General features: G+C 37.2%; 1 protein-coding gene across 3 annotated transcripts in view; it reads right to left on the reverse strand.

The window, feature by feature from the left end:
- Nucleotides 1-15,627, reverse strand: part of col24a1 (collagen type XXIV alpha 1 chain) — a 116,457-nt gene that overhangs the window by 22,603 nt on the left and 78,227 nt on the right. For all 3 annotated transcript variants that reach the window (XM_028443818.1, XM_028443819.1, XM_028443820.1), the window contains 15 exons: nt 14,683-14,736; nt 13,368-13,421; nt 12,626-12,670; nt 10,600-10,644; nt 5,975-6,028; nt 5,422-5,475; nt 5,271-5,324; nt 5,126-5,179; nt 4,103-4,156; nt 3,874-3,981; nt 3,644-3,697; nt 3,460-3,567; nt 2,550-2,603; nt 987-1,040; nt 276-332 (listed from right to left, as the gene is read on the reverse strand). In XM_028443818.1, coding sequence (XP_028299619.1) covers nt 276-332; nt 987-1,040; nt 2,550-2,603; nt 3,460-3,567; nt 3,644-3,697; nt 3,874-3,981; nt 4,103-4,156; nt 5,126-5,179; nt 5,271-5,324; nt 5,422-5,475; nt 5,975-6,028; nt 10,600-10,644; nt 12,626-12,670; nt 13,368-13,421; nt 14,683-14,736 — 903 coding nt within the window. The remainder of the gene's footprint in view (nt 1-275; nt 333-986; nt 1,041-2,549; nt 2,604-3,459; nt 3,568-3,643; nt 3,698-3,873; nt 3,982-4,102; nt 4,157-5,125; nt 5,180-5,270; nt 5,325-5,421; nt 5,476-5,974; nt 6,029-10,599; nt 10,645-12,625; nt 12,671-13,367; nt 13,422-14,682; nt 14,737-15,627) is intronic.

The following is a 15,627-nucleotide window of genomic DNA, read 5'->3' on the forward strand; positions in this document are numbered from 1 at the left end:
TGTTAATGTGCATCGGTGCTGAAGTACACACAATAAAGTTAACGTGACTCTGAAGTCTCCACATATTTAGATAGAAACCACTGGCTGTAAATGCTACACACAGGCTCAGATTATTGAGCACAAACAGAAACTCAATATTGTTAATCCGATCAAACGAAATGTGTCGGCGCTAAAATCCAAAACAGATTAGGATCAACTTTGACTTCTGCTGTTAATTTTCATTGTTTGGACTGAACAAAGCGAGGAGAGAGAGTTGAAAGGAAAACAAGACCTACTGGTTCACCTAAGGGCCCTGGTGGTCCTGGGGTCTTATTGTCCTCACCCGGATAACCCTGGAATGTACCGGACACACACACACAGACAAAATCACACATGCAAACAGGTAGATACAAGATGTTGACACCTGATAGAGCTTTTAGACACATTACATCACGTGTCAAACTCAAGGCCCAGGGGCCAAATTCGGCCCTTTAGAGCATCCAATTCGGCCTGTGGCACCGAGCAAAAAAGCCAGAGAAACCATGAATCATTGAGTCAATTACAAACTAATTCATCTCCAAGTTAATACACAAATTCAATGAAACTCCGCAATAGTAGCAGGGCTCACATTCTCCCCCACGTTTATATTACATGATGACAGTTATTTCTAATCTCAAGTTATTAATAGAATTCAAAATCCTGCAATTCGCTTCAAATTATTCCACAAAATTTCCTCAAATTACATAAAAATGGGTCACAAAATCAAATAACATGACAGTGAAGATTCTGCAGAAACTCAAATCTGTCACTTATTGCCTTGATACATATTTTATAATTAATTCATATGTAGAAGTGTAAACTATAGCACAATAATGATTAAATTACTCACTTTCCCGCATAAAATCTGCTCCGTATTTGGCCGCTGAACTAAAATGAGTTTGACACCCCTGCATTATGCATTACATAAAATGTTCCATTTGCAAACACAAGGTCAGGTGTCATATTACCTTTTCACCTTTGGGCCCCGGGGTTCCGATGGGCCCAGGCTTGCCAGGGTGTCCCTGGATAAAAAAAAGAAAATGAATAACGGAAGATGATTTTACATTTTGTTTCTCAAACGAACTGGAGTGTGAGGACTGACAACATTCTGATCATTAGAGCAGCGATTCTCAACTGGTGGGTCACGGACAGCTGGTCAAAAATAAATAAATACTTAATGTCTCTCATGTTGTGAAATGAATGTTGCACTTCAAAATATATAGATTTATGTTTTAAAAAATATCACATAAGTGTGTTTTCGACAGCTATTTTTGAAAAACTAAATTTAGTTGGTTGAATTCTATAAAAAAGTGGCTTGCGATGTAATACTCATGGCAGTTAACAGTTGAGAACCCCTGGATTTGAGTTTAATATAAACAGAAGTCTATGTAGTGGAGCGCTTGTATTCTGTCTCTTTGGAATTTGTGTTTTGATGAGACTGAAGGATAATAAAGTCCAGGAGGTTGACACGATCGCACTTTCCGGTTTCAATGTCATTCATCTTAAGAATAAGGGAATGGAAGCGACCAAGCTGCTGTTCATTGACTAGAAACGTGTAGATGGAAGCTTTTCATAACCACTCATATGAATACATGGAAGGGTTTCCATTCAACCAGTCACTTAAAGAATAACTAAAGCCCAAACCCACTTTTTTCTGCTGAATACATATTTATTTGGGTATTAAGTAGTGCTGTTGATTGATTCTAGTCCAACTTCATTTTCGTAAAAGTATTCAAATTGTCAGAGTGACTGGCCACTAAGGGTTTTCACTGTTGGCCCCGCCCCTCCTATAAAAGCTGAGAGGAGGGAGGAGGGTTTCCTCCAATCACAGCCCTCAGTGAGCATTGATTAACAGTTCTAATGAGGAACTCCTTTCAGCTGTGGTGATGTTTTTGACTCTGTGGCTGCGTCCGAATGGTCCCCCCGATCTCCTTTCCTATCCCCTTTTCCTTAACCCCGTGGATGGTGTCAAAAGTGGATAGGAAAGGGGATCGGAGGTGTTAGGAGAGGAGTTAGGAAAAGGTGATGATCTTCCACTAGGTGACGTAATAAACCTCCTTTCCTCAGAAAATTTGAACGCTCTTTTATCCTGGCCACCACTTAAACACTTCCGGAGGTAGGATTCTTGCCTTTATTTACATGCACACTTCTTCTCTCTAATTTATCATCTCTCAGTAAACAAACGAGGTTTACATTGAATGTTTTACGTATTACAGACTTTTAGAGCAACTCAAAGCAGCACAAGTTGTCATTTTGACTGAAAAAGCTGCTAAAAGATCCTAAATGCTTCACCTCCGTCATTTCAACATGGCGGCGCACAGGGTAAAGTAGTCCTGTTTTTAAAAGTTAATAAAATGAATATGGTGCAAAATAATGTGTTTTTTTAGGAATAGACCTTCTAACAAGGACATTTCAAAAGTTTTAAGCCACATTTGTAGAAACAGTGGAGGATCCCTTTAAACTGTGTATTGCGCAGCTTTATGGAACAAATGATTACACTCGCTTCAGTCACAGGTATAGCACAAACTCACTTGATATCCTGGCAGTCCTGGTTGTCCTTCTAAGCCCATGACTCCCAGCTGACCCTGAAATCAACACCAAAACCAGCACAAGGTGAGACAAAGCAAGACATTTATACGCACAACTGTAATCATACACCATGAATAAACCGTATTCATGACCCTCAGAGCTTCATGTTAGTGGTCCAAATGGGATTACATGACTTCCTCTCAGCCAGGACAGAATCGGAATCAGTTTTATTGCAAAGTACAGTTTTTAGACAGTATAAGGAATTTAACTTGGTGGATGGTGCAAAAAAAACAAAAACAAAGCAGAAACAGCATAATAATAATAATAATAATAATAATAAATATAAATTATGAATATAAATCTCACAGAGAAGAGAAAGAAACTAATGTAACTAAACCCCACAACCACTTTTTCTAATGTAAACAAATGTATTTGGGTATGAAGTCGCATTGTTGATTGATTCTTGTCAAACTCTTAACACTGTAGTCAATTTGGCATATTTTGCTGTAAAAATGTAAGCGTGACTGCCCTCTATGGTTGAATCCTGGCTATTACAATTACATTTGGCTATTGGCTGAGAATGGAGGTTTGTGATGTTTTAGTGGCTTCTTATGTCACAGGTGTTTATAAAAACTAACACCTGTCAACTCTGCAATCTGTGGTGAGCAGGTTGAATTGAGAGAATTGTGAATATAAAGGAATAGTGAGTATTAAGTAGCTAGTTAACATAGCATAGATTGTTCTTTGGAGATTTTATAGTATAGACTGGGCGTGTCTTAACTGCTCCATGAGCCCCACCCATAACCAATGGTAGGTTTTTGAATTTCCATCCTAGTGGCATTTTAGCCAAAACCTGGGGGTTAGTAACTCTATAGGTGTATGAAATTGTAAAGGAGAAAAGTCAGAACTAACAGTTGAGCCTCGGGTTCCCCTGGCGCCTTTTAGCCCCGACTCGCCCGGTCGGCCGATGTCTCCTCGAGAGCCAATTTCACCAGCAAGGCCAGGAGGACCCTTGTCTCCCTGGAAAGATAGAAAGTAACTGTGAGCTAAAACAGGGACAGAGAGGAATCCACTCGAGTGGTGATGAAGTCTTTACCTTTTTTCCTGGACGTCCTTTTTTCCCTAAAGGCCCAAGTTTGCCTTCTGGTCCCTGAAGAACAAGATTTAACCGTGACCACGTTAAAATATTAATTAAAGAGAAGTGGTATGACACATACAATGAAACCATGCTGCTGGTATTAAATCCTAAAACAAATGCTAAATGGTTACCTCTATCAAACCCATTGATCAATTTTTTAAAAAGTTTTAGAGCGTACAAAAACTTACACGAAAGCCCTGTTTTCCAGGCCCTCCGGGTGGCCCTGGTTGTCCAGGTTCTCCGTCAATCCCCTTTTCCCCTGGCTCTCCAATGGGCCCATGCTCTCCAGGCTCGCCCTTACAGAGAGACAGAGGTATCAGAATTAATGCGTGACATCTAATGAGTCAATGAGGATCGCCAGCTCAACGATTCCACATATTGTTGACAAGTTTCCCAAAAACTATTGGCTTTGTTTACCTTGTCTCCATCTTTGCCTTGAGGTCCGTCTTCTCCGGGAGGACCAGAGGAACCCTATGAATAGAATAAGATAATAGTATAAAACACTGTTTGCATTTTATGAAATGAGCAAATTCCCATATATAAGAAGGAATTGTGAGATTTAAGTTGTTTTTTAAACACTTTTACTCCATTTATAATAAATACCATTTTTACAAGGTAAAAATATGAACATATATAGTAAGATGCAAAGCATTCAGTCACTTTTGTCTGTGCTTGAATAATAATAATAATAATAATAATACATTTTATTTTATTTAAAAGCACTTTTCAGGCCACTTAACAATGAAAAACAGAATAATATAAATAGTCCAATACATTATAAAACATAATAATACAAAAAAGAAAAATAAAAGAAAAAAGAACAATGTAGAATAATTTATGGAATGAGATGAAACATTGAATTACAGAGAATATGCAAATTGATAGGGATGGGTTTTGAGGTTAAGGTGTCGATGTATATATGGTGTTTTACTCATAATCAGTGTTTTAATGGGTGGGATTGGATGAATTCAGGCTTTAAGTTTCATGTATCTGATTTAGAAACAAATAAATAAAATAACATGCATTCTCACTGTCAACATGCATAAACAAAAACTCAAGCTCAAGTTTTTATATATATATATATATTACAAGTATGTACATTTGTTTTGAGGTTTTTATAAATTAATTTAATGGATGTGCTTTATTATCTTCTGATCAATAGGATCTGTTAGTGTCACTATTATTCCACTACACCACTGTGCTGCCCTCTGGCGGTTTATAAAATTCTTAATTCAACACAATGTTTAATAGCTTTCTCTTTTCAATTTAAAAAAAAGATGGTAGTAGTAAATTGCCACGTGTTTGTTGTGACTATGATACTTTGATTTGTTCAGTTTTCAATTTATATCTTCTTTGGTTATTACAGATTGAGTCGTCTCTATTCAGGCAGCACCCGTCATCATAACAAGTCCATTGAAAATGGTGTTTGCGATCACTCACTCTCATTCCTTCCTGACCCTGCTCTCCTTCGGGTCCTGGGGGTCCGGCTTCACCCTGCATGGAGACACTCGCACTTAATAAAACACAAAGACAGATGCAGAAGCTTCTGATTGAAAATAATGTGCAACAATGTGATTGCATTGACCTTTGACCCAGGCTCTCCACTGGCTCCTGGTTCCCCTTCTACTCCTGGCCCACCCTATAGAAACAAGACAGAGGCGATCAGTACTTCACACAGTGTGTGTTGGACTTTTAAGCATTTACACATAGTTCATAAATGTGAAAACATAAAGTACTTCAGATCCTTGTTCTCCTTCAGGTCCTGGCTCTCCAGGGGGTCCTTTAGGTCCCTGCAGTAAAAGGGAAATCCTCTTTAAATGACTCAAAGAACAAAAAGGTAATCGTGTCAAAACTCTAAATTAGGGGATACGACACTAGAGCAAACACAACACACACGTATACTGTATATATACTGTATATGGCAAAGCAAACATACATATAACAACATTTAAACAGGACTGTGGGGCAGCCAAACAAGATGAGACATATGACATAAATAAAACATGCCTCCAGTATTATTCAAAGCTCTCAGCCTCATAAATATATACATTGTTTCACTGATTTTTTTTTTTTTTTTTTTATGTCCCTGAGGCTTTGGCAGATTTCCAGGAAAATCAAATATTTGAAGACAAACCCAAGAGGGAAGGAACAAGGTGGGAAGTTTTCAGGTATGCAGAGGAACAAAGTTGAAGTAAACGCTCCACCTAAAGTCCTTATAGCACATAGTGTGTGGTTTGGTTTGATTTGCAGCTTTACAAAAGCAAACACTTAAAGTGATGGGATACTTACAGGTTCTCCGTGGGGCCCTCGTTCCCCTGCACCAGCCGGGATGCCAGGTTTACCCTGTAAACAATCACAGCGCTGTGATCTCATCACTGTGTTTCAAACATTGTGTTGCCAGGTTTAAACTGGGCTGGATAATTGGAAACAGTATTTAGTCTTTCACTGACAGAACACAATAAAAGTCATTTTGGATTCAACAATTATCCATAGAAGTTGGTTTTACTCACCTAAGTGGCATCATTTTATTGTCAATTTAAGAATTTCCATAATCCATAATTCTTAGTGAATGTACTTGGGAAGGACTAGGGGACATTCAGGTCAATGTACATGATTAAGCAGATATTGATGAATGAATAACTCACAATAATAATAATTTTTTGTGTTGTCTGTGGCGTGCAATTATGTCCAGTCTTTGTTTTATGGTTTTCACATGTATCTAAATAGTCTATAGCCTGTATATTTAAAATAAACCAAATAAAACAGATGTTTAAAATAATAATCAAATTACATAATAACCCTGCTTATGAAACTGTAAATAAATATTATATATATAAAAATTGAGGGTTGTGAAATAACATGAAAACAGCAACATTATTAACAAAACTTTTTTTGGTAATTTAATGGTTAATTAATGCAACTAATGCAGTGTTTTTCCAACCTTGGGGTCGGTACCCCACGTGGGGTCGCTTGGAATTAAAATGGGGTCACCTGAAATCTCTAGTAATTTGCAAAAAAAAAAAAACCACACACAATAAATATCATATAACTATCCTATGCCCTACTATATAATTCTAGTACATATAAAAAGCAGTATAAAAACATCTTCCACTTTGTGCACTAATGCTGGCTACTCTGTATTTGTGATACATTTTCATAAACATGATCAAAAACTAATTCTAGAAAAAAAATGTCTCTACAACCCATAAAAAAACTTAAGAACCTGTGAACTTATGATAACAATGACGTCCTAACAAACCCTGAAATGTTCACACACTTTTTGTTCCCTTTTCTTCTCTTTTTGCTAAATAATTAAACATGTTAAATTTAAAGATCCATCACATCAGACACCAGATGGCGCTCTAATTCCAGAGGTGCAGTGTCAACCAATAGCAGCTGATCACCACAGTGAATCCTAGGCTACATCCGAATATTCCTTCCTATCTCCTTTCCTATCCACTGTTCCTTCATCCCCTGAAGTGTTTAAGTGGTGGCCATGATAAAGAGCGTTCGAGTTCTCTTTAAGCTGAGGAAAAGAGGCTCAATGCTTCCTTTATACGCTTCTTTATCCTAGGAAACACTGATGAATCCTTTGCCAAAGGAGACGAGATAATTCTGACCCACAATTCCTTGCGGCGACAACATTTAAAGGGACATGCACACCAGAGCGCTTACGGAAACTCACGATGACAGACATGTAAGTGACCAATGCAATAATATGCCTTGAACAAATAAATAATCTAAAACCCATATATTATGATATGTAAGACATATTATCAGATTATAACTGACATAAAACAGACACTCTGGTTCAAGAAAAATGGATCAGAGACATTTTAGCCACATTATGTTTTATTCAACATAATTCATATTTCTGAGTGGAAGGTGAGTGTGAACAATCATTCTCAATGAGACGTTTTTTTAGTTTCACTTTTGTTCCTCGTAGCCTGGTTGCCTCTTTTCCTGTGATTTACATTTAAATTGTATCAGCGGGAAGGTGTAGTTTTATTACCACGTCAGACGCCACAAACCTTCGCGGCCCGTCAGATTATTACCGTCACCTAGTGGAAGTGCGTCTGATTGTCAAAACAAACGTGATGGCCTTTTCCTTACTCTTCTCCTAACACCTGTCCTTAACTCTGTGATGTCATCCACAGGGTTAAGGAACAGTGGATAAGAAAGGACATAGGAGGGACTACACAAGCCTGCACATGTTCAAAGTCACTGCAGGTTGTTTGATTGTAGCAGCGGATGGATGTTGTGCACCTGCGCATGTTTGGATTGGCGTTTGGCTGCGAGTTGGAGCAGCACAAGCCTGCGCGTGTGTTTATGAGTATGTGTGATAGGAGTAATCACCATAAAAAAAACGCTGAAATGTCAAATCTGCAGCCAAAAGCCTGGTTTGTGGAAGTGTAGAAGAGCTGGTTTATTAGACAAACAGTCCAAGAGTGTGTGAGACACGCAGGTGATAAACATGACTATAAATCCAGCCTGTGATGTCATCATGATCATCACCTCAGAATTACATGGTCTGCTTTGAATCTGCGTCTGTCTCTGTTTGCATTAGTGCAGTGATCCCCAAACTTGTCACACTCCCCGTACCCCTTCAGACATTTAACCTGAAGCCTTGCACCCCCTACTCCTGTACACTTAAAAACATAATAATGTAATGTCAGATACAATGTAGCCCTACAGTGTAATTTCTCCATGATTTTTACATATCCTGTTGAAGAATAATATATAATTAAAAAAAAAAATCACACAAGAAAGAATTTCTTCTGTGCAATTATCATTTGATTTATTTATTTAACTAGCCTACTGGCATTTTCAGTGAGATAAAAAGTATCTTTTACATCTCAGTACACTACAACTTTAATTTAAGCGCGAGGCTGAGAGGATACAGAGAACTCTGCAATGTTCGGATGAATTTGAGAGAGTCTGAGTCTTAAATCTTTCTCAACACAAAGTCTTGTTTGTCAAAACTGAAAATCCATTTTCACGCTAGTACGTAGTGGCAAAGGGCATCAAAGACCTGATAGCACGGTTGGCTAGCGCAAAGCAATGTAGGGGTGCGTCCGAATACTCCCACCTATCTCCTTTCCTATCCACTATTCCTTAACCACTGGAAGTGGTGGCCATGATAAGGAGCTTTCCATTTCTGTAAAAGCTAAGAAATGGAGGCTCAATGCATCCGTTATTACCTCCTTTAGCCTAGGAAACACTGATGCATCTTTTACCAAAGGAGACAAGATACTGCTGACTCACAATTCCTTGCCGCAACAACATTTAAAGGGACCAGCTCATCCGAGCGTTCACGGAAACTCGCGATGACTGAAAAGGGACAATATGTAGGCATAAGTCTTGCATAAATGTAACAATTTCATAAATTCATACTTATTTTGGATTCATGTTGATTTCTGAAAGGAAGGTGAGTGTGAGCAACCATTCTCAGCGTTCTTTTGTTTCTCGTAGCCTGGTAGCCTCTTTTCCTTTGATTTACATTCATACCCAAATATTTGAGATTATATCAGCGGAAAGTGTTATAAATGTGCTTTTAGTAGTCCATGTTTGGAAATGTGTAGTTTTTTCACCACGGCAGTTGTCACTAACCTTTGCGGTCGTCAGATTTAGGGTCAGTGTATGTTTTGGTCATTTAATTTTTCGTTCAGAAAAGTAAATTGAAAAACAAAAAAGAAATGGTTATTTGATTTTTGTTTTCATAATGAAAAACCAACTTTATTGTATTCCAAAATGACTGCGGGCCAGTGAGCTGTCATTTGCAAAACCCCAGTCAGTAAAATGTGCTCCCACCAACACAGCACCATCCACATATATGCGCTCTTATTTTGAAAAGAACAACTTCCGGTCTCAACATAATGAAAAACTGGAATTTTTTGTTTATGTCCTCTGGTATTTCTGTTTTAAAATTAAAACATTTAAAATCAAATTATTTTTAAATGTCTGTTTATCCCTTCTTGACTCTGATCAAGAAAAATGCCTTGAATTTTAAAAACAAAACAAAAATCAAATAACCAGTTGTTTTTTGTCATCTGAACGGAAAACTTAATGACCAAAACATACACTGACCCTTTAGGAAGTCTCCTAACACCTTTCCTTAACCCCATGACATCATCCACAGGGGTAAGGAAGAGTGGATAGGAAAGGAGATAGGAGGGACTATTCGGACACCGCCTAGCTCTTGCCATATTTGTGCTTTTTTGATATGATTGTTGTCACCACTAGAGGGTAGTCTCACAGAGGCCAATGTTTAAAGGTTTGTTCACACCGAATGCCCATGATGAGTTTCTTGAACGTTGCTTTTTGCTCGCCTCATCTGCCTCCGTAATGTGGGAAGAAATGTATTGCTGATTGGATGTCATGACACAGCGTCACTCGAAGTTGCATGAAAAGTTCTACATTGTCAAATTTGAGCGACTTCCAGCGACTCAGATGGACTAAAGTGGCGTCGCTTGAAGGGAGGTCGCTTGACATCGCATCATTTACATTGATTTTGAATGCAATCTAGTCGCCAGAGTCGCTGAAGTCGCTTTCAGTGTGAACGCTCCTTCATTCCTTTGGCAATGCATGGACGCTCCTGACTGCTGCTCTAATTATATTCTAGTTTCCAATGTTGTCACACTGTTTTTAGTTTTTATTGCTACTCCTGGGGGTACCCGTACCCCACACAACCTAGGGAATAGAGGACACTCCATTGAGGACTTAAGTCCTCAATGTCCTCTATTAAAAAGAAGGAGAACTTGTGTTTTCCCTTCACAAATATCACATGTTGCTTTTCTCTCTTTTATAGGGAAATACTTCTTCTTGGGGGAATGCTATCTAAACAAAACAAAATACGTACTCTGTTTTACGAGAAAACTCATGTGGAAAATAAATGCAGGTTAGAAGGCACTTACAGGTTTCCCAGGAGGGCCTCTCTCCCCTGGTCTGCCAGCCATGCCCTGAGAAAAAGAGGCAACATTTCAACAAAAAGGTCTTTTAGATTTTTTTAAAAACCCTGTTTCAAATAATGAACTTGCACATCTACTGTATGTCATAGTGTCTGGATTTAGACTTTACTTTATTCATCTGTTTGTTTTGGTTCCCTCAGGGAAATGATGAAACTACAGTTTATGTTGACTTTAAACAAGAATCATTTAGAGCAATAGCAGCACAAATAATCACTTTAATGGATTATTTTTTTTAGCTGCAGTTCATTGGCAAACTTAATTTTTTACCAGATAAAGACATAATGTAGGCCTCACACATTATTGGCTCGAAAAAAGATGCAAAATGTTCAAATGTCAGTCAAAAGTTTACTTCGATCTCCACTGTAAACTCTCTTTTTTGCCATGTCGCAAAATTTTCATGCATTGCATTGTGGGAAGTGGAGTCCTCTAGTCAGATGCATTGAAGTGTTTTTACTTCATTCTGAAAAGAAATCACAGTAAGAATGAAGTAAAAACATGTCTAAAATTCATCCTGAGCAGCTTTACCTGTTCTATTTATTGTACAACCTGTATTATGTCTCTTCTCTCACTCATTAATGTTGGGTGATGAAATCCTGGATAGAAGTGGTTAAATTAGCTTTTTTTTGCAGAGATGCATTTAGTTCTAAGAGGAGGAGGTTACTTAGCATGGGGGATAATTTATGAAGCAATTTTTACACTTTGTAAATATTGTTTTATATTATTATAGTGATCATAAAATTAGATTTATAATGATCATATTTGTATTTATTGTGATTTAATGCACTTAATCTGGACCCCTCTTGCAAAGGACTACAGGTGTTAATGAGCTTTTAAGCTAGTCTGGTACAAACAGGTCTTTTTTATCCTTTGTATGCTGTCCTAATAAATGAATAAAGGAAATGAAATGACCTATGATATGAATAACAATCTACTTCCATCACCATAGCATGGTCTGTAATAACCACTTATCTAATAATCTTAAAATCTCTATCAATAATCCTTTATTTGTCTATCGAAACATTTGGAGCATGTATTTTTTTTTTAAACAAAAGTAAGAAGAAGAAGAAAAAAAACCCCATTAATTATTTTTATTTTATTTTTAAACCCCATTAAAATAAATTTAAGAGACTAAATATCATCAAAAGAGCTCCCACTGTATTTGATTAGCAGCTCTTTAAAAGCTTCGATTTACTACCTGATGAATTTGAACTCATAACCGCGGTCCTCCAGGGGATAAAACAAATAAGATGTGATGTATAAAGATTTTTTAATGGTCCATCAACTTGTCTGCATTGTTACACAAAAAAACGCATACATATCTTTGTACGTTATTGACAATTTTGTATGGATTTCAGAGACACCGAAGGTAGATTTTTCCACACTCGTCGCAGATCCTTTACATTTCCAGTCTTCCTGCTGCTTCTCAGCTTATTTCGGTTCAGGTTTACTTCATACTTCCTACTGCCTGACAGCACATTGCAAGAATTTCATTTGGGTAAAACCTGATCCAGCAGCAACAGCACAACAGTCCTCTCAGCGAAAGATTAAAAAAAAAAGAGGTTGGAGCAGGACACTAAACCCCAAATTGCTGCCAATAAAGAGCTGTAGAAATTTGCATGCATTAGTGGCTGTGGTTACGTGATGTTTTTTAATTCAGAATTAAAGTATTCTGCTTCGTGTTCATAAAAAAATAGTCATTCCGAATTCACGTTTACATCGTGACATGACGAGTATTCGCAGAGCAACCAGAATTAATTTAAAGCGAAATTAAACGTTTACAAGATCAAGGAATTATTACATTCAGAATAAAAATCAGAATAAACCAACCACTTAATTCGGATTCGGAATGGGCATTTTCGCTCGGAATTAAGTGTTTTTTCTGAATTAAAGGGGAAGGGGTTTTACAGTGTAGAGCACTTTAATTCAACATCTACAATGAACCTTTAATAACAATATGTCAAAGAGCACTCACAATAAAACCCGACTCTCCTTTTGGTCCGACGACACCCTTTTCACCCTGTAAAGACAAAAAGTTTGGTGGATCAGAACAAAAAAGAAAGTTTTTCCAAAATGGGGGTATGAGTACTTGAGAGAGAGAGAGATTTTATTGTATTTATACATTTGTTTTTCAACTTAAAAGCGGTTTAAAAAAAACAAAATTAACATCAAGAAATAACAACAAAACAGTTTTGAAAATTCTTAAGAGTAGGAAATTAACAAACGAAAGCATTAAAAATATGGGGTTTTATATTGTTTATTGTTTTAGTTAAAAATGATCATCATAATAATGATGATGATGGAAATGATCTTGATTAAAACATAAACTGAAAATACAAGGGTCAATCTTGGTCCCACACCAGGCTGATGACCAGATGACCCGGAAATGATAAAAACTTTAGAAATAAATCTATTCATTCCACTTATTTACAAAATTAAATTCTTTACAATGTGTGTTATCACTCGTTTGTTACATCATTACACTCTTTAGTTGTTTTTTCATAGTATTCTGAGCAAAATGTAATAGTTACTTGGATTCAGGAATAAGAGAAAGGGGGTACTTGAGCCATAATAGTTTGAGAACAACTGTTCTACAACATGGGACTAATGAGATTTACCAATTTTAGCCCCATAATTCTCATGTAAAGTGGAATGTTAGTGGTTTACCTCCCATTTCTGCATTTTATTTTTGTTAATATGGTGCTTTAGATATTTACCTTGATGCCCTCAGGACCCGGTTCTCCCAGCGGACCATCTGGACCCAGAGGCCCCTGTGTAACAGCAACATGATACAGACATCTGAGCATTGTTCAACAAAGCAGTCCATTCAGGGTTGTAGCATCGGGCAACAGGATGCCACACTGATCTCAGATAACAGCAACAACAAAGTAATTAGTCTGTATTCTGTTTCTTCTTTGAAGCTGCAGCTCACCACCACAAACATTCCAGCGCGTTTCCTGACTAACGCCACCTCAGCACACAAAGGGTGACCAAACCTGTCACAGATTTTACCTCATTGTTAACTCTCACATGGCATTTACCCTCCTATGATCCTCAAATATTACTAACACCTTTTTCCCTTGGGGTCAATCTGACAAAAAAAAATGTAAGTATTTGTCACTTATTGCTTAGATATTGTTTATGCCTTCCATACTGTATGTCTAATTTATAATTATAAGTACAAACTAGGGAACATTAATGCTGAAATTGTTACGGCCCACTTGTGATCGGACTGGTCCATATTTGGCCCTTGAACTAAAATAAATTTGACACCCCTGCTATAGATTGGAGATTTTTTAGAAAAGTCTGAGCATGTCTTAACTGCTCCAGGAGCCCCGCCCATAATCAAGATATTTCTTAATTTCCAGCCAAGACGCACATCAGACAAAACCTCTGGGTTTAGTGACTTAATAAATTAAGGGCACTGAACTATGGAAGTACTGGTAAAACACCATCACAATTATTTCCCAAAAACGACAGCTGATATCATGCAAGTAGCATGGTACACACTGGAACCATGTATGACCATCATCTGGACAAAGCAGGTATGGATAAATTCACTGACTTGACAGAATCATCCAAATTCACATCTGTTGTATGAGCTTCAACTTCCACCATTCTACAATCTCTCGCTTCCACGAGACAGAAAAGGCTTCGGCGTACTGACACGTGAGTTACAGTAAACAAAACCACAATGCGGCGAGTTAACCATCACCATATGAGGTGGAAAAATTCAAGTTGAGGATTGCAAGATGAGTGAAGCTGTGTAGAAGTTGATCTGTTTAACTGTTGGTGCTTGTGACATGGTTCAGACAGTCTGTCTCTAAGTTGTAAATAAGCTCACAAAGTTCTTCTCTCATTGAGCTTCAAACTCAATTGAAAACTTTTCCTCCACACAGAAAGCATGTGTTCTTTATTTCACAATGTCATCATCACACTCAAGTGCCGATTAATAACTAATTCACCAACGTGTTTTTTGCTAATGTAATTCCTAATTATTGCATTCGACACATTAGAAAATGTTGTTCTTACCGGTCTACCCTTTGGTCCAGCAATGCCATGAATACCCCTCTGACCCTGTGGGCCCTGCCAGAAAAAAAGTAACAGTGAGTAGCTTGTAATGAAATAAAATCTAATGATGGCAGGAGAAGATCCTCTGACCCGGTTTTCTAGTCATTACTATTTGGCCCTTATCAAGCTTCTTTAAAAAAAAAAAAAAAACACCCTTTTTAAACTTGCTTTTCCTTAACCTTTCTTTTACTTTTATTGTTATTTCTTTATTTTTCTGTATTCTGTAAAGCGGCTTTGAGTCCTCCAAAAAGCGCAATCTAAAATTGAGGTATTATTATTATTATTATTAATAATATTATTAAAAACCCTAATTGTTAGCACAAAGTTACAAATTTCCAGTAGCTGTGGGTTGAAATAAAGATAAAGATGGATGGATAGATAGACCCTCATTGTATTTCTAAGCCTGTAGTTTAAACTTTGTCCATAATCCTTACCAGTAGGTGGCGATAAAACCATGTCATGCTAATAATGGTACCAAACTAATATTATCGTCATTTTTTTTCATTTTAAATGCTTCTCGTGCCTAAGTACATCCTGAAAGACAACTAATACTTATTTGTCCTGCTAATATTCCAAAAAAACAAAATAGTTTTAATTCTCTTCATGTGGATCTTGATGTTTGATGAGTTGAGAACCATTTGTGTAACGTAACTATAGCAGGAAAGTAGGGATGTAACGATTCACTCAACTCCCGATACGATTCGATTCACGATACTGGGTTCACGATACAATTCTCTCACGATTTTTTTTACAAAATGGGACTGTAGACAATTTTTTTTTTGGGGAAAAAAACTAGAAAATACTGTATTATTTTCCTTTTATTTTTCATTGTCAAAAGAATTCCTTGATAAACTATTCAAAACAATGCAATTTAATTAAAAATAAATCTTGAATGAAATAAATAAA

Source organism: Gouania willdenowi, chromosome 4 (assembly GCF_900634775.1).
Source record: "Gouania willdenowi chromosome 4, fGouWil2.1, whole genome shotgun sequence".
In the NCBI taxonomy this organism is placed as follows: domain Eukaryota; kingdom Metazoa; phylum Chordata; class Actinopteri; order Blenniiformes; family Gobiesocidae; genus Gouania; species Gouania willdenowi.